General features: G+C 43.9%; 1 protein-coding gene across 2 annotated transcripts in view; it reads right to left on the bottom strand.

Annotated features, from left to right (window-relative positions):
* The window catches only part of BIN2 (bridging integrator 2), a 420,497-nt gene that overhangs the window by 69,189 nt on the left and 332,932 nt on the right, over positions 1 to 18,376 (bottom strand). For both annotated transcript variants that reach the window (XM_086965898.1, XM_086965889.1), the window contains one exon: positions 2,155 to 2,230. In XM_086965898.1, the coding sequence (XP_086822024.1) occupies positions 2,155 to 2,230 (76 nt within the window). The remainder of the gene's footprint in view (positions 1 to 2,154; positions 2,231 to 18,376) is intronic.

Consider the following 18,376-nt stretch of genomic DNA (forward strand, 5'->3'; position numbering starts at 1 on the left):
AAAATGTGTGCATTTGGAGGACCTGCGACACCTTTCCGTGTCATGGAATACCTCAGTAATGTTGTAAACTGGATGAAGAACAAATGTCTATGCCTCATAGTTTAATAACATAGGTACTGCTAATATGGCTATGTGATCTCACCTCTGTAAAACTCGACTGACCCTATTCCTTGGAGATCCCACCAATACAGTCATGGACATTTTAAACTTTAAGGATCATCTTTGACAAAGAGCTTCTGTTCAACCCACAAATGACTTCCATTCTTCCCCCTTGGTTGGCAAAGTGAGTACCATCAAACTGGATATTTGCAACACTCGTTGTTTACAGTGATGTATTGTATTACGTGCTAAATAAAAACAAGTGATTGTTATTTATGCACTTTTAATGCCCAACCCTGTAAAACTTCCCCCGTTTGGTCTTCAATTTCACTGCAGACTTTGAAATAAATTGCATAAGCCTGGCAAGTGTTTGAAGACTCTTGAAACCAGCATTGTTTACTAAAGGGGTTGATTTCTAATGTTGGTCCATGATGGCCAAAGCTATGTGAGGTATTCAGGATAACCAATGACCATGTATGGTTCCAATTTAGAGCATCTGCATGTAGATTTACCGTATGTGGATAACCTAAAAATCGGATATGTCTCTGAAATCGTCAGACATGTTCTGATTTTGTTAAAGGCCTCTGAATGCTCTTCCCCGTATTGGTGTATGAGCGAACTGAAACCACCTTGTGAAAATTTGAGATTTATATACACTTAAAATAAAATAATAAAATAAGCCTATAACTGTCTGAGTGTTGCCTCTTATCCATTTCTCTTTGAAGAAAACACAGTGGTTAAGACTTTCACAGGCACATGCATCAATATTGCTTTTTGCGATTCCTTAATTGCGAAAAATAAGGAATCGCAATTAAGGAATTGCAAAATGCAATGCATCAAGAAATCACTAAATAAATTGTGATTTCTTAATATTCCTTAATTGCGACTCGCAAATTTCGAGTCGCAATTAAGGAATACCTCCCCATTCATTCCTATGGACCTAGAGGCCCATAGGAATGAATGGGAAGACATTCTCAATTTGCGATTAGCAATTAGCGAATCGCAAATTGAGAATGCGATTTCAAGGGTGCAGGGGTGTCCAAAGGACACCCTGTTGCACCCCTGAAATCAATCTGTGCACATATGTTGTGCACACACATGCCCTTAGGGCATGTGTGTGCACAACATGAAACTTTGAAAAATGCACAAAAGTGAATTTTTCAAAGTTTTCGCAAATTACCATGAGGCTCAACCTCATGGTAATTTGCTACCCTAATTGCGAATTCGCATTTTTTTTAAAGTTTCATGCATTGCATTTAAGGAATCGCAAAATGCGATTCCTTAAATGCAATCGCATTTTGAGAATTCGCAAATATTTGCGAATTCTCAAATGGCGAGGGCCTTCACCCTTCATGCATTCCAAAAGCAGATTTTGCGATCGCAAACGGCCGATTTTTGCGATTCGCACCGTTTGCGATCGCAAAATCCTTTGATGCATGTACCTGTCAGTGTTTTGTAAATTAGTTTGATGGTGATTTTAAGCCTTGCATTTCCATCTTTGTTGAGCTCATTAGTTTGATGGTGATCTTATGCCTTGCCTTTCCCTCTTTGTTGAGCTCTCTTGCCTTTCCCTCTTTGTTGAGCTCATTAGTTTGATGGTGATCTTATGCCTTGCATTTCCCCCCTCTTTTGAGCTCATTAGTTTGATGGTGATCTTATGCCTTGCTTTTCCCTCTTCGTTGAGCTCTCTTGCCTTTCCCTCTTTGTTGAGCTCATTAGTTTGATAGTGGTCTTTTGCCTTGCATTTCCCTCTTTTTGAGCTCATTCGTTTGATGGTGACCTTATGCCTTGCCTTTCCCTCTTTGTTGAGCTCATTACTTTGGTGTTGATCTTATGCGTTGCCTTTCCCTCTTTGTTGAGCTCATTAGTTTGATGGTGATCTTATGCCTTGCCTTTCCCTCTTTGTTGAGCTCATTAGTTTGATGGTGATCTTATGCCTTGCCTTTCCCTCTATGTTGAGCTCATTACTTTGATGGTGATCTTATGCCTTGCTTTTCCCGCTTTGTTGAGTTCACATCACTTGCAAATATTTGTATATTAATAAAGTGATCTCACCTGACTCATTTCTTTATAGAAGACATCCCTTAAATTTGATATATTCTGAAAGATGGTTACATAGCATCCAATTCGACTGGGAAGAGAAATATAAATGAGAGTCAGATGAAAAGGAATACAGTCAGAAAACAAGTAACACATTAGCCATGAATTGTCGATAGAACCCATTCTAAAATTTAAATTTTCAGCTCTTTTGACAACTTGATTTTGTGATCCGTTGCATAATATCCTAACATTGGTATAGCTTCTTTGTTACTAAGATGAAGATAAGAAATGTGACTTTGCGTCATCTAGAATCATACTTACCAACCATACCAATTTCGGAGGTTGGCTATCCGCTTTGTAGCGATTTTTAGAGCCTGCCAATTTTGCAGTACATTGCTTCAGCTTTTACTGACGGTCTGTGATGACAACATTTTCACATCTCAGGCCAGCTTTAAAAAGCAGACTAATGGAAGCTTTTATCTTGTCTCTAGGGCATGACATAGGACCGTTGAATACAACTGCCGTGTTGGTCCCTGTGTGCAGTGGTGCGGGCGGGCACTGTAAATAGCAATGCACATGACGACTGTGATGGTGTCAAGGAGAGAGAACGTTAGCAGACTACTGCCTCGTGTACAAATAAGGTATGACAAGTGACACTGGAGAGATACTCTCCTGCAGCTTTATAAATATACTAGCAGCCCGCCCCAGCGTTGCCTGGGGCAGAAAGGGGCTGGGGGCAGTACACCCGCTCCAGCCCCGACCCCTTCCCGCACCGACTCCCTCCCGCCCCGACTCACTCGCGCCCCCCTCCCGCCCAGACTCACTCACGCCCCCCTCCCGTCCAGACTCACTAGCGCCCCCCGAATTGTTCTAATCCTAAACTCTTTGCGCCCCAGTACCTCCTCCGAAACTGCTGCCTCCACACCTTTCCTCGGGCCCCGCAAAGATCCCGCAACCTTCGGCAGCTCCGAGCCGCGCGGCAGATGTCAGCGGCAGTAAGTCCTGGGGAGCAGAGGATGCGTTCCAGCAACTCTCCGGGCAGTGCGCTCAAGCGCGGACCCTCCGCTCCACCGCACTCGTCGCTCGGACTCTCCAGCCCGGCACTCTGCTCCCTCGTTGTCGCCATCTTTAGTGTGTACAAAAGCGACAGCTCCGAGGCCCGCCCAAAGCTCGCTGCAGAGCCGTAGACATAGAAGAGAGACACGGCCCTGAGAGACTGAAATTGAGGCATTACTGCACCGCCCTCGTCCTTGTCGTCATCACGCACGTCGCGTCGTGGCCAGCGCTAGGTCCCGGCCGGCGCTACTTTCAGGGGACTACTTTGTTTACAAACGTAATTTTTTTAATTTACTTTTTATTTTAATTTATATAGCCTATGTCCATCTACACACCCTGACATTTTCATAGATGTATCGGGTGTGTAGATTGGCGCTGTGGTTCCCGAGTTTACCTGGCCAAAAGGTGCAAGTTCTCTCTTTATAATAGTAGTATAGATTTAGTGTGACAGGTAAACGAAAATAAATTGAGGAGTGTCCAACAATATTATTTAGCTCTCTTTATTGAAAATTTATGTTATACGGTACAGTGGGAATGGCATTCCATGCACATGCTACAACAATATCATTACCAATTTGGTACAATAGGTTCTCTCGGTTACAGACGTGCATGAATAATGGCTTGGCTCTGTTCCACTTAGTTATTGCCGCCTGCCAACTTTCCATGCGCAGGAGCTTCCAGTGCATCGCAATCTGCCTCTGCGCCAGCAGCAGAGCAAGGCCTAAAAAGCGGACCTGCAGAGGTTACAAAGGCACAGCAAGGCGTCAGCAACGCAGTTGCAGTCTATGCATCCTGTGATTCTATTTACGTGTCTGTGACCTCTGTCCAACATGTGCGGGATACCAAGCAATCTAGGAACATGTGAATTATGTCCGCTCCAATGGTGCGACAGTGCGGGCTTCAGAAGATGCATCAAGGTAGATCCTATTAAGTCTAGCAGGGGTGAGGTATTTCCTATGTAAGATGTTATGTTGTATGTATTGGAAGGTGGCATTGTGGGATACCTTCCAAGGGTGTAACACTGTTTCTGTCCTATTACTTCTGGGTCAATTTGCGACCTATGTCATCCTCCCAAGCTCATGTGAGCAGTGCTAATGGATCCTGGATGAAATGTATGTGAGAGGGCTTTGGTGAGCTAAGTGACCAGCCAGAGGCTGATGTCCATTAAGTGCAGCATATGCATCAGCGGTTGTGGGTCCCATTATGTGTCTACTATACCCATAGCCTCTCAATTTCTATAACCAGCTGTCTATATGCTAGGAATTGGCCCACCGGGAGTTCTGTCGATCTATCAGCTGGTCAAAGGGCATGAGTACAATGCCTTGAAACAGGTCCCCTAGCGTTGCCACTCCTGCAAGTCCCCAACGCTCCATCCCTTCTTGTCCAATTTGTTCTCAAAGCACCCTTATGGATCCTAGGGGTATCCCCAGGGGGTTTTGTGGCATATTCATTATGATCCGCAGTGCTAGTCTGTAACTCCAGTGGGCCACTTGCGGGAAGAAGGAATAGTGGTGCATTCAGGAAAAATAGGTCTTGCACTAGTTGAATTGTTCTCCTCTCGGGTATTAGTCCTATTTCCACTTGATATCTTCCTGCCAGCCAACAGAGCAAGCCACTGAAGCTGTGCCACTAGATAGTAATGTGTGTCCGCCACGGTGCAGCAGTTTAAAAGAGTGGGCGGGGCAACGTCGGCCAACGGACGTGCGCAGCACTACCGAGGTAGTGCTCGCGATGGCCGTAGGCCGACACGCGCAGAGAAGGGGCTAAAGTTCAGGTCACCTAATACCCCCTCCCTCTATTGGGAGCTGCAAATTGGCCACGCTGCACCTGCCTCTGTTCCAGATAAGTCCCCCTAGCATTGTGTTCAGTGATCTAATATGCAATGTGTACTGGTAAATTGGTGAAGTAATACAGGAGGCGCAGAACCATCATCAATTTGGAGAGGGATATTAGGCCTTGCACTGTTTGTGGGAGGGATCACCAGAAACTGATTTGGGGTTGAAAGGAGGCAATCACCTTCATGAGGTTACCATCTATGAGGTCTTGGGTCAATTGGTAGATGATAATGCCCACATATCAAAAGGTATGGATCTCCCAGCGAGTGGAGTGGTAGCCTACTGCAATATATTGTGGTGGGCAATCCAGGTAAAGTGGGAACAGGCAGGTCTTGTCCCAGTTGATCCCCAGCCCGAGGCAAGTTTAAAGGCACCCAAGATATGTTATCTGAGCAATACCTTCTTGGATATCTTTGAAGTAAATTAGGGCATCATCACTGAGGTAATCACTTCTAAACACAGCATAGGTTGTGAATAGGTTTATTGGAGAAGAAGACATCTTAACAGCCACTCCAGTTGGATGTCGCACAGGATTCAGACAACTGCCTCAAGTGGAATCTAAGTGGCCAAGAATGCAAGGAACATTCCAAAGCAACATGGCAACAACAGAACACCACACACCATTCCCCCTTAAAAAAAAACCCAAAAAACAAAACAAAACTTAAAGAGAAGAAAAAAAATTTGATAAGTACAGTAAATACTTAGATAACAATTAAAATCGAACAAAGTCTTTCATTTTAACAGGGGAATTCTGATACGAGAACTTTTCCTTAGTTCAACCACCTGTTTGTTATGTTCAGATACACACTCTTCAGAAACATCCTCATGGTTCATGATAGGAACAGGACTAGGCTCAACATAGGTATCATTGGAACATGAATCAGGAACATTGAAATCAGGATCAAAACAGCCCTGTGTGTCCAAAAATATTTGAAAATCTTCCTCCTCAACATTAGACTTCTTACCAGAAATATGTGGAATTATTTGTGAGTTTTTGCCCATACTCTTAGATCTACATACAAATATGCGTCTGAAATTCCAAATCTTGTCACCTTCTACTCTCACTGCCTTACTAAACACTTTCAACACTTTAACTTGATCTGACCATCTGGACCATCTTCTATTAGTAGATCCTCCACGCGCACAAAATCTCCCACTTGGATTTTAGAATGTAAAAACTGATGTTTGGGACCACTTTTCTTCATTCTCTCCTGATATCTTAAAGCACGCTCCCTAACCTGAGAAAAATCCAAGGCAGAATCATACGAATTACTCACTTTTAACCACCAAGGCATGAGCTTTGAGCCAGATTTTCTGCCTCTTAACATTTCAAAAGGGGAACAACCAGTGACCGAATTTGGAGATTTGCGATAAGTGAGTAAGGTGGCTCGTAAAGCTTTCTCTACTCAATTCCATTCTTGACAGCTAGTTGAATGGACTCTTTTACAAATCTATTGAAGCGCTCAACTTGACCGTTTCCCTGGGGATTATTATTAGATACTCTTTTATGCACAATACCACATTTGCTTAGAAATAATTCCAGTTATTTACTGATGAATTGCAGGCCATTGTCCGAAATAATCTCTGCAGGTAAGCCTTCACAACAGAAAATGTTATCCAAACATTCTATTACTTGGGGTGAAGTCATTTTGTCTACAATTTTTAATTCAGGCCATTTAGAAAAGTAGTCCACTAGGACTAAAGCAAACACTTATTTGGCAGAGAGAAGACACAAAGGACCTATAATGTCAATGCCAAGCTTCTTCCAAGGCCCTTGAGTATACTTAATGGGAGTTACATCCACAGACAAAGGCTTGACTGACTTGTCACTTCTAGAGCATGGAACGCATTCTCTAACCCACCAAATCAATCATGCTATGGATACTAGGCCACCAATAAAACTCCCTCAAATGCCTCTTAGTACTGGACAGGCCCATATGTCCCTCGTGAGCGATGGCTATAAGCTTCTCCCTAATCTTATGTGGGGGAACAATCTTATCCCCTCTAGTAATGATACCATGTAAACACATAAGTTGATCTTTAATTTAAAAAACTTAACCTAACTCGCCACTCAATTTCCCCTCTTCAGGCCAACCATTTTGCAGAAATTTCAAAACAGTAGACAGATTACAGTCTTCAGACATAGCCTCTTTCCATGCATATTCAGAAATAATTTCAGAACTTTTGTCTGCACCATTGTTAACATCATCAATAGTGTAGGCTACATCACACTACTCAAAGTCATTGTTAAATTCAGGTACATTTGGCAAAGGTAGTTGTGACCTACAATCTGTATGTACATTTAAACGTCCAGGAATGTATTCTACAAAGCATTGATATTCTTGCAACTTTGCAGCAAGTCTTGCCAGACAAGCTGTGAGAGTTCTGCCACCTCCCGCTGCTAGCATGTTAATTAGAGGCTTGTGATCTGTTCTTAGCCGAAACTTGGTACTCCAAAAAAATTGACGGAAATGTTGAGCAGCCCAAGTTCATGCTAGCAATTCTCTCTCAATAGTGGAATAATTATATTCCACACCACGTAGTGACCTGGAAGCATAAGATACTATATACTCATCCCCTCTGTTCTTTGGCATTAGCTCAGCACCTAGACCTGTGCTGCTGGAATCTACGGCTACAGTACATTCCTTCCCAATGACAAAAGGTCTTAAAGAAGGAGCAGAGATGATCTATTTTTTTCAATATCTCAAAAGCTGATTGCTGGTCGTCACCCCACATAAACTTGACATTTTTGTTTAAATAACATTCATAAAGGAGATACTTTGGATGAGTAATTTTGTACAAATTTACTGTAAAATTCTGTTAAACCTAAGAAAGAGAACAATTGCTCTTTGGTTGTTGGTTCAGGAGCATTGGAAATGCTAACTACATGGCCAAATTTAGGTCTAATACTCTTACTGGTTGCATTTTGAAAATTTGAGTGTCAAACCTTTTTTCTGTATACAATTCAACACTGCGTTTAAATTTCTATCATGTTCCTCAAAATCTTTTCCGAAAATCAGAATATCATCCTGAAAAGCGATTGCCCCGGAACAACCCTCTAAAACCTCCTCCATGAGTCTTTGAAATACTGACGCAGCACTCGCTAACCCGAACAGCATGCGTGTAAATTGGAACATGCCCTCAGGTGTTATAAATGCAGTTAAACATTTAGACTCATCATGTAACATTATCTGAAAACACAGTCCCCATAAAGAGTAGAGATTAGTTCATGTATGTTTGGTGAAGGATGCCTATCAATACAGATTCCTTTGTTTAGACTACGGAGATCAACACATAAACGAAGATCCCCGTTACTTTTGAGTGAAAGAACCACTGGAGAAACCCAAGGAGAAGATTCTAGGGGTTCAATAATGTTTTGTGTAACTAAATTTGCTAACATGTCCTTCAGTTTGTTACGGTATGTCAATGGTACATTACGTACCCTGTGTCTAAAAGGAATTGCAGTGTCTTTAAGAATGATTTTATGTTTGAAATCAACATATTTTCCAAGAGAATCATCAAATACTTTTGATACGTGTTTTTGATACTTGCAACAAATTCCTCATTATTTGAGGAAACAATATATACAGGTGGTGAGGCATTGGAGACTAACTTTATACCCATCTCTTGTTGATGAGGCCAACCTAATATGGATACCCCTTTGGAAGCTATATACTCTTTAACCCTAGTTCTCCTGCCTTTAAAATCCAGATCTGCCCATATAAAACCTTCTAAATCATTCTTCTGCCCAGAATAACCACCAGGCTTGATGTCTGGGAGTAGTAATTATTTCGTTCCCCACAATTCAGTAAATACATTTTTGCCAATAATGGTGTACCATGCACATGAATGAACCAACATAGGTACCTCTTTCCCACCAATAAACACCACACAGGATGGAAAACCTTTACCGTTACTGTTGCAAACACACAAAATAGTATTAAATTCACTAAATTCTGCAGAGATTTCTTCCTCTTCACATGTAACATAGTTGAATCTCTGTGAAGATCTGCACATTTTCCCAAAATGGCCCGTTCTCTTGCATTTGAAGCGCATTTTTTCCCACACTGGACATCCTTTGTAATTTCCTACGTGATCCAAAACACTGCACCTGTAACAAATTATTTGATTTCTTCTACTGACAAATGTATTGTCCTTTACTCCAAAATCTTTCTTAAGAGAAAATGGAACTCTCTTAGAAGTGGATTGGTTTCTTACTATGGATACTTCTGATAGAGCATCATGTATTTTTATAGTTTGACTTTGTGGTTGACCTCTAATATCACTGACACATTTTTCCGATTGCTCAATACCTTTGGCAATGTTAACCACAGCACTTAAAGAAGATTCTGTGCCTAACCATAGTCTCTCTTGTATTTTTTTTACTTTTGGTTTTCATCATAATCTGGTCTCTGAGTACTTGTTCATAGTTATTAGTCTCAAGCGCACAAGAACCAGCAAGTGAACGTAAAGCAGAGACATAGTTTTCAATTCATTCATCTTCTTTCTGAGCACGTGAATACAACTTAAATCTTTCCATTACAATATTGATTTTCTTTTAAAACCTGGTACTCATTTGTTTAATAACTATTTCAAAAACATTAGGTTCCTCGGAACCATCAATGGGAGGTATATTTGCAAATTCTTTGAGGCCTGCACCACCTAAGCAATGTTTTAGCAGATCAGGTTTCCTCTTAGATGAGCAACCATCCTCATCTAAAACTTCAACATAAGCCAAGAACATGGGATACCATAAATCCCACTCCATTTTGGGCTCACCAGCAACTGGTAGAAAATGTGGTGGTGCTAAAATATTAGACATTTTTATTATTATTATTATTTGAATTTGTAGGGTGCAACAGCTACCCAAAGGGGGTTTCCCTGCGCCAGAATGGACTTTGTGCTGAGAAAGGCAGGGCATACAGATGAGATTATTCATTAAATAACCAAGAGCCAGATGTAGGAGACCAAATACTGGTCGGTAACGGCCAATTTCAGCCGTTACCGACCGGTATTTGGTGTTTGACATGTAGGGGGCTTGAGATTTACAGAATCTGTAAATTTACTGATTCGGTAAATTTACCGAATCGGTAAAATACCGAATCGGTAAATTCACCGATTCTGTAAATCCAGATGTAGGTGGCACAGTAAACAGTGCCACAGGCCCTTAAGAATTCGTTATTTACCACCCAATACTATTGGGTGGTAAATAACGAATTCCTGTATACATGCACATCTGTGCATGTACACCTGTGCCATGTGGCACACATACATGCCCTAAGGGCATGTATGTGTGTCACATGACACACAAGCCAGAAACAGGGGTGCTACAGGGTGTCAAAGTGACACCCTGTCCCCCTTGGCAATCAGTATTTTTACCGATTCGGTAATTACCGAATCGGTATTTGCCATTGATTTCTATGGGCTTCAAGGCCCATAGGAATCAATGGCAAATACCGATTTGGTAATTACCGAATCGGTAAATACTGAATCCTACCGATTCGGTATTTGATACTGAATGATTACCTACATTAGATTTACCGATTCATAAATACCGAATCGGTAAAATTCGGTATTTATGAATCGGTAAATCTAATTTACCTACATCTAGCCCCAAGTCTTTAAACCTCGACGAAAAGTAGTGTAGACAGTTTCCTTGCGTAAGGTCAGGGGGAGAGTATTCCAGAGGAACGGACCTAAATAGGAAAAAGATCTTCTCCCCATCCTGGCCAGTTTGACTCTAGGCACCACAAAAGTACACTTAGATTCGGACCGCAGATGGCGGGTGGGAACATAGGGGTGAACAAGTGACTGAAGATACTGAGGTGCAGTGCCAGTTTTGATTTTGAACATATAGCTCAGGGCTTTGAACTTAATATGGTTCTCCACCCAGAGCCAATGCAAGCCTCACAGATGTTCAGATATGGAGGAGGCTTTGGGAATCCTGCAGAGGAGCCTAGCCACAGAGTTCTGTACCAACTGCAGTCTATGGGTAACTGCCTTATTAGATCCCAGGTACAGTACGTTCCCATAGTCAAGTCGTGAGGTGATGAGGGCGTGGACTAAGCCATTTTAGGATGGTAAAGCAAAGTGAAGTTGTTTTAACTGTTTGCTGTTGCATGGTCAGTGCATCGTCAATTATGATGCCCAAATTTCGGACATAGCTGGAGGGTTTTGGGAGATTACCCATCTCAGCTGGTCAATGCCTTGGACTCCACAGGTCTTTATTTTTTCCTAGAATAAGTATTTCTTTTTTTCACCGTTTAATTTGAGGAGATTGTGATTCATCCAAGTAGAAATTTTACTGAGACCCTGTTGGAGAAGAGAGGGAGCAGAAGGGTCAGAGTTAAAGAGGGAGAAAATGATCTGTGAGCCGTCAGCATAAGTGAAGAGCGTTAGGCCGGCTTGTTCTGTGATGTCTGCTAACGGTCTGACATACAAATTCAAGAGCAGTGGGCTCAAGATCGAACCTTGGGGAACTCCATATGGGGATGCGTAAACCTTGGAACAAGCTGTGGCAGATGAGATTTGAAAAGTGCGGTTGTCAAGAAAGGAAGTGATCCAGTCCAGAGCTGAATCACATATGCCAAATGACTTTAGTGTGTGAATTAAGAGAAGATGGGAGATGGTGTCAAACGCCGCACTGAGGTCTAACAGTATTAGTGCTACTGTCTGTCCGGCATCCATCTGCTGTCATAGTCTTTCAGTGACTCCCAACAGTACTGTCTCTGTGGAGAAACCAGTTCAAAAACCAGATTGAGAGGGATGGAGAATAATATTAGTTTTGGTAAATTGTGAAAGTTGGAATTAATATGCCTTTCAAGAATTTTTGAGAAGGCTGGTAGAAGTGAAATTGGTCTGTAGTTGCCAGAAATATCAGGATCAGCGTTGGGTTTCTTCAAAAGGGGAGTCACCATGGTTTGTTTCCAGAGTGCTGGAACCTTGGACTCAAGCAGGGAAGAGTTTAGGACATTTAGAATCACCTGAAGATGTGGGGTGTCTAATTGCTTCATTATGGAGATTGGGAGAGGGTTCCTTGGGTAAGCCAGATTTGATTTTGTTCAAGATTTAAAAGTGGCCAGAAAACGAAATGTTGTGTTGGGGTGAAGGATTCCGGTGCAGGCTTGGAATGCAAGACAGTCAGTGGTATCAAGGAATCACAATTTAAAAGCGGCCCGGGGTCTGGAAGTGATATGAAGGTAGAGGACTCTGGCAAAGGCATGTATTGAAAAGCATTCATGTAGTCAATAGGGAAAGGTACAGTACTGGGCAGAATTTTGGTTTGGGACTGTGAAGGTCTGCAAGAAGCAGAGTTTATGATCTCTGTCTGAATTTTTTTCAATTTTAGTTGTGAAGAACTGGGCAAGATCGTCACATTGACGTTCATTTAAAGGCCGAGGATCGGCAGTTGTTTTTTGAGCCGGCCAGTTCTATTACTGTGCTAAAAAGAGTTTTTGAGCAGTTACAAGCTTTGGAAATGGTGTCTGAAATAAAACTGGCCCTCTTAGAATTGCACAAGTTGTGATAGATATTTCTAGCTTTGATGTAAACGATTTTTGATTCAGGATTGTAGTCTTTCCTCTAAAAACGTTCTAACGCTTTGCATTTAGATTTTTCCTTTTTTAAGAAGTCATTAAACCATGGTGCGGGGGGTCGGTGGTTATTCAGTTTTTTATGCGAGCGGGGGAGACCGGAGTCTATGGCATTAGAAAGCCAATTGTGAATATTTGTGGCTAGTGCGTCAACTTGAAGGTCAGCAGGGGGTACAACTGAGCATAGAGATTTATTTAACGCGATTAGGTCGAGTTTTTTCTAGTTCCTTTTTGGGGTCACCAAAGAGGGAAAAGAACGAGCCGAAGAGATTGGGAAGGCAAGACTAAATTTAGAAAGAAAATGGTCAGACCAACTCAGGAGTACTGCTGGAGTACATTTATTCTGGGAAAGACTAGAGAAAATGTATTTAAATTACTCACGGTCAGGAAAACATAGTTTATAAAGATCACGGTGGATCATGTTAACACCACTCCTGGTTAATCAGAGCATGCCAGTTTACAGTCAAAAGGTGAGTGACACATGCTTAGTGTGTGGTAGAACACATTGCGAGAGCCATAGATGAAATCAAATAAATATAGTCAAAAGAACACTGAAAAATACAATGGTGGGACTCAGTAGTGTGGAAAAGTAATAAACACATGCTTAGTGTGTAGTAGAAAAATTTGAAGAGAAAATATTGCACCAGTGAGGGGTAGGAAGGTGATGGTACAGAAAAAAACGACCTTGAGTAATTTAAATACATTTTCATTGTAGGCATCCCCTGACGAAGGGACTATATAGTCCCGAAATGCATCGGGCCAATGAAGATTTGACCAATATGCTTGCATATCAAGATTTTGCTTCATGATATTTTGTTGAAATGAAAGATGTCAAAAAATGTTGTTCTGTTTACCTTTTGAATTTTGTTAATGATTGAATTTATGCGAATGTAAATTTTGTGCATTCATTTGGAAATATATTGACAGTGAAAGTACCTGTTGATTTGTGATGATTTAGTAATATTTTTGGTCTGCTGGATACGCAACCATTGAATAGTGCACAGTACCTAGCAGGTTTTCCTGCTATTATATAGTGTTACTTTTTCGTTATCCGGTCTGACAGCGGATACAGTACTGTAGCACCTGTTTAGCTATATACATTACACAAAGAATACATATTCACAATACCAAACTGTGAGTGCACCTGCACACCTTCTCTTTTCGAATTCCAAGTAGAATGCCCCAAATCTGTCCGGCCTGTCTGAGTTTCTGCGCAAGTGACTCGTTGTCAGGACAAAGAGTAGAGGGGAAAGTGGTCATCCTTGCCGTGTGCCCCTGCCAACTGGGTAGGGGGCCTATAGCCATGGTCCAATTTTCACCCTTGTCATGTGCTCCATATAGAGGAACTTTAGAATGTTCTGCAACCTGCCTGTTATGCCCATCATGACTAATGTTACAAACATGTATTCCCAGTCTAGGGTATTAAAGATATTTTTCATGGTCTAGGACCACACTTCCTGCAAAAGGCCAGTGTTGTGTGGCTTCTTCCAATAATCTGTATAGCCTTCCTTTCTAAAGTGTTGTGAATCTAGTTTGTATGAACCCATTTTAACCCAGGTTTTCCGAGGGTTGGCATATGTTCTAGAAACCGCATCGCTATGGCTAAACGGAGGATCTTGGAGTAACAGTCTGACATGGATAATGGTCTGTAGGAAAACCAGTAACGCCTCCCAAATGGTTGGAAGCAATTGCCATTAGGTGAGGGCCGTTGTATAGAGCTTTAGCAATTTAGAGATCAATGCTGCCTCATAAACCTTATATGACTCAACAGGCAGATTTTCTAGTCCTGGAGTTTTGCACGTGGGGAATCATGAATGACTCTATAATGTTCTTGTTCTGTGAGGGGGCCGTTGAGATCTTCTCTGAGCTCCGGCACCAAAGCTGGCAATGTGACCAAGTGTAAGATCTCCGGAATCTGGGCCTGTCGATCAACAGGGAATGGGTTATAGAGTGTGCGATAATGTTCACTGAAGGCTTTGTGGATTTTGGCCTGGGTTGTGAAAAATTCTGCTCTGCCGGCGAAGTTCCAAGTGGAACACGGAGATTGGGCAAAACTCCACAAACTGCTGCTTGGCAGAGTTTTTTCTCATGCATGGCTTCCCATTGTTAAGTTGGCGAGCATGGGTGAGAATCTGTGTCTCCATCGCATGGTTTTCAGGCGCTAATCGCCTTTTGGAGAGATTTCTCAACATAGGCAGTCATAGCATATCGTGACCATTCTTGTTGAGAAAGCTGCTGCGCAAGTAGAAAATCTACTTGAGCGGCAGAACGAAGCAACGTCATCTGGTGCACCACTTGGCGCAGTTCACGATGAGCTTTGCAGCACGGAACAAGCGCCCAGCACCAAAAATCAACTCAATGTGCTGATATCTGTCCCCTTGAGGACCTCCATGGAATCTCAAAGAGCTTTTATGTAACTCCAAGGAATTTCATGGATTGATGTTCCGCAAGTTCTGGCCATCCCTGGTTGTGACCAGTGTGGTTGGGGAAACATGAATGGTGGTCACTGGCTCAACGTTGATCGCACTCCACAGCAGCCACACCAAGAGGCGGCCGGGCTTATCACCTTCTGCACACATCCCGGCCAGGTATACTCCATAGTCTATGCATCATAGTGATTCCAGCCGTTGTGTTTGGTGATTTCTCTCCTCAATTTGCTCAGCCCACGCAGCAACATCCTCCATGCAGTCTGCTCAAGAGCTCCGAGGGCAGTTTTAACCTGTGTTAGCTCACGTTGAAGGGTGTCTCGCAATCCCACTATGCTATGGATACAATGCCCTTGTTTGACCATTTTTAGCACTTTTCACACCACCATGTGTGAGGTGGCTGATCCCCAGTTGTTGGTGATATAGTTGTTCAGGGCAGTTCGAGTTGATTCTTGGTATGCCAGGCCTTCTAGTGATGGTGGGGGCTAGGCGGTGACCTCTGGGGACTCTACTTATGGACCTGACTACGTGTGTAACAGCAGGTGTGCATGTTTTCTGGCTCTGCAATAATGGTAAACATAGCTCCCAACTCCGAATCCTAGGGCGGCAGAGTAACATCTTGCTGCCCAAATAGGTAGCATACAATTTCGCTTGTTGGTGCCCTGAGGCATTGAACCTCGATTTCCAAAAGGTTTCCATGGGAACAAGGGGGTGGTCTGTCTGAAAGGCAGTCACGCATTTGGTGGCTACAGGTTGTGGTGGGGGGGGGGGGTTCCATTTCAACCAGTTTGACACCATGGGAATCAGGAGCGTTGGACCATCCAGGTCTGGTGCCACATGCCCCCAATTTGTAGATGGTCAGTTTGTGGATGTTTAATGTCATATCTAGGCAAAGTCATCTGTCATTTGTTGTGTGACCACAGGAAGATGGGCCAAGGCTGCGCTGATATCCAATGAACTTGCCCTGACTCTCAGTGTGCATCATCAGTGTTGTTGCGGGTCCTCCACAGCTCCCATATTTTGGTTGCAGCTGTGACTTCCTCCATCTGCTTGTCTTTTGCTTGGGCAGGGGTTGGCACCCCTGTTGTCTGCCTGTCTCTTTCCAATTGACGGGAATGACCACTCAATGGTGGTCAAATGGTGGTGCAGCCCAGAGTCCCGGATTCAGAGGATTCATAGCATCATTGTTCCACCCAGTCCCAGGCATCCACGGGCTCTGTGAAGAAATAGGCAGTCTGGTTCGCTATGATTTTCAATTTTGCCGCTAATGACAAGAAGTAGGTGAGGGCCGCGGATATTGCTTCTTTTTTTACTCCCAGAAACAAGGCTCTGCGGCACTGGACCGACAGGGTGTGATCTGGGAACGGAAGTAGGCAGGAGTTAAAGGGTCTCGTGCTCAGGGCTACTTGGAGGATGGTTTCCTTGTTCTTAAAGTTCATTATTTTGGCGACAGCTGGCCATGGCGGCGTACCAGGTAGAGGTCATCTGGCAGGTACATAGTGGGGCCGCTTCACTAAGAAAAAGTAGGCCCACCCCAAAGGTGCCGCTACAGTGGATACCCAAGTTGCGAGGAAGGCGATGGGATCCACTACTTCCGTGCATTCGGGAAGCAAACAATGCACAAGTTATTGGGCCACGATTTGCCCTCAGCATCTTTGGCCCTGCTTTTCAGCCCTGGAACTCTGACAACGATGTCATTGACCTTTTCTTTAACTTTTGTCATGGTAGGTTCTAGTGTTTTCAGGGCAGTCTCCATTTGTACTACTCTTGAAGTGAGTTTACGTTGGTCATCATGCTGCAGACTCAATTCGACTGCCACTGCATGCACTCTGCCTCCCAAATCTTCTGGGTGTCCGTGTTGGCCACGAGGATTTTGTTAGCTTGATGCTGGCAGTGTCCAAGGTCTCTGCTGCTGTGCTAGTGGGCGCCATGATGTCTGGGGACGTCTTTCAGCACTCTATACTACACCCTTTGTTCAGTTGCCCAGGGTGTGCACCCCACTAGCCCCCTTGCCGTCCAATGCATTGGCTACGTTCCTCCTCTGTGATGCAGGTGTCGATCGTAAAATGGTAGGGGCCTCTCCTCACCGTTGTATGCCGCAGTTGCCACCATTCCCCCAAACTGACAGGTGTACAGAAGGGTCCAGAGTCACAAGAAGTCCAGACGTTTGGGGCTAGGGTCCACCACTACCCAAGGGATGGTCTGATGCTTCTGGTAGGAGGATGATGTCCTTGGCCCCCTAGGATCCACCTCGCCCCAGAACCTGGGGGGACAAGTCATCCCTGGTCCAGGAGCGGCACGAGCAGTTTCACCGAAGGGGGCTGTTCTAAGAGGAGGCAGCTTCTGTGTCCCATGGTTTGGCACGGAGGACCCAATGTATCCCATGCCGGTGCTAAGTCTCACCTAGTATGCAGCTGCAGGTACAAGCATGGGCCTGTCATCAACAATAGGTGCCCCTTCTCCACTGCCTCACTCCATACTCCAGGATTGTTTAAGCCAGGGGAGCTGCGTTGCTGTGACGTGGCCAGGTTCTTACACAACCAACCACGGCCATCAGTACGGCCCAGACATGTAGAACCAAACTCCCCCACCACTTCAGCAGTGGTTGTGGGCAGGCCATGCGTGCCCTTGGTAGCAGCCATCGCAGCTCACCTCCAGTGAGTCCACAGTCAGTGGCGCCTTGACCTTCTCCCCCTGCTCCCAGCTCCGTAGAACTCTCCTTGCCTCCTTCCCGGTCCTCTACAAGATGGGGCAGGAGTCACAGGTCCACACCGCCCCCGCCTGGGCCTCCAGGCCCATCCAAGTGGCCACAGCACTGCTCTCCCAGCCCTCTCCCAGTATGACTCATGCCTTCAGTGCTGCGCTCCCTGCCAATATCTCTCGCAGCAGAGGTGAGCCAGCTCTTGTTCCAGGCTGCAGACACTGCAGTCCATCCAGACTTCCCTGACTCAAAAGGTGGCTCCTAACAATTCTTCTGGTCCTCTGCAGCGTGGGGTGGTGGATCTCCACTCAGCTCCTCTGGTCCAGATCACTGGTCCCCTGGCATAGTGAAGCTAAGTTGCGTCCGCCATCTTGTCGTGGCAGACCACACCCAAGACTTGTGCAACATTATTGTAATACTTTTTTTAAACATGCCAACTTTTTTTACATCCATAATTGTTTAGTTCGAAAAGCAGAGCAATCAAAAGCTTTTGAAACCTGAAAAGCGAAAAGAATGCTGGCAAGAACGTAGTGGTCATGGAATCTGAAAGCCTGATTTCTAATCCAGTCACTAGAATCTACACAAATGATGTCCTTCTAGGAACACAGCTTTGTTTCCATGTGCCCT

This window comes from Lissotriton vulgaris, chromosome 1_1, assembly GCF_964263255.1.
Source record: "Lissotriton vulgaris chromosome 1_1, aLisVul1.2, whole genome shotgun sequence".
Taxonomy (NCBI): Eukaryota; Metazoa; Chordata; class Amphibia; order Caudata; family Salamandridae; genus Lissotriton; species Lissotriton vulgaris.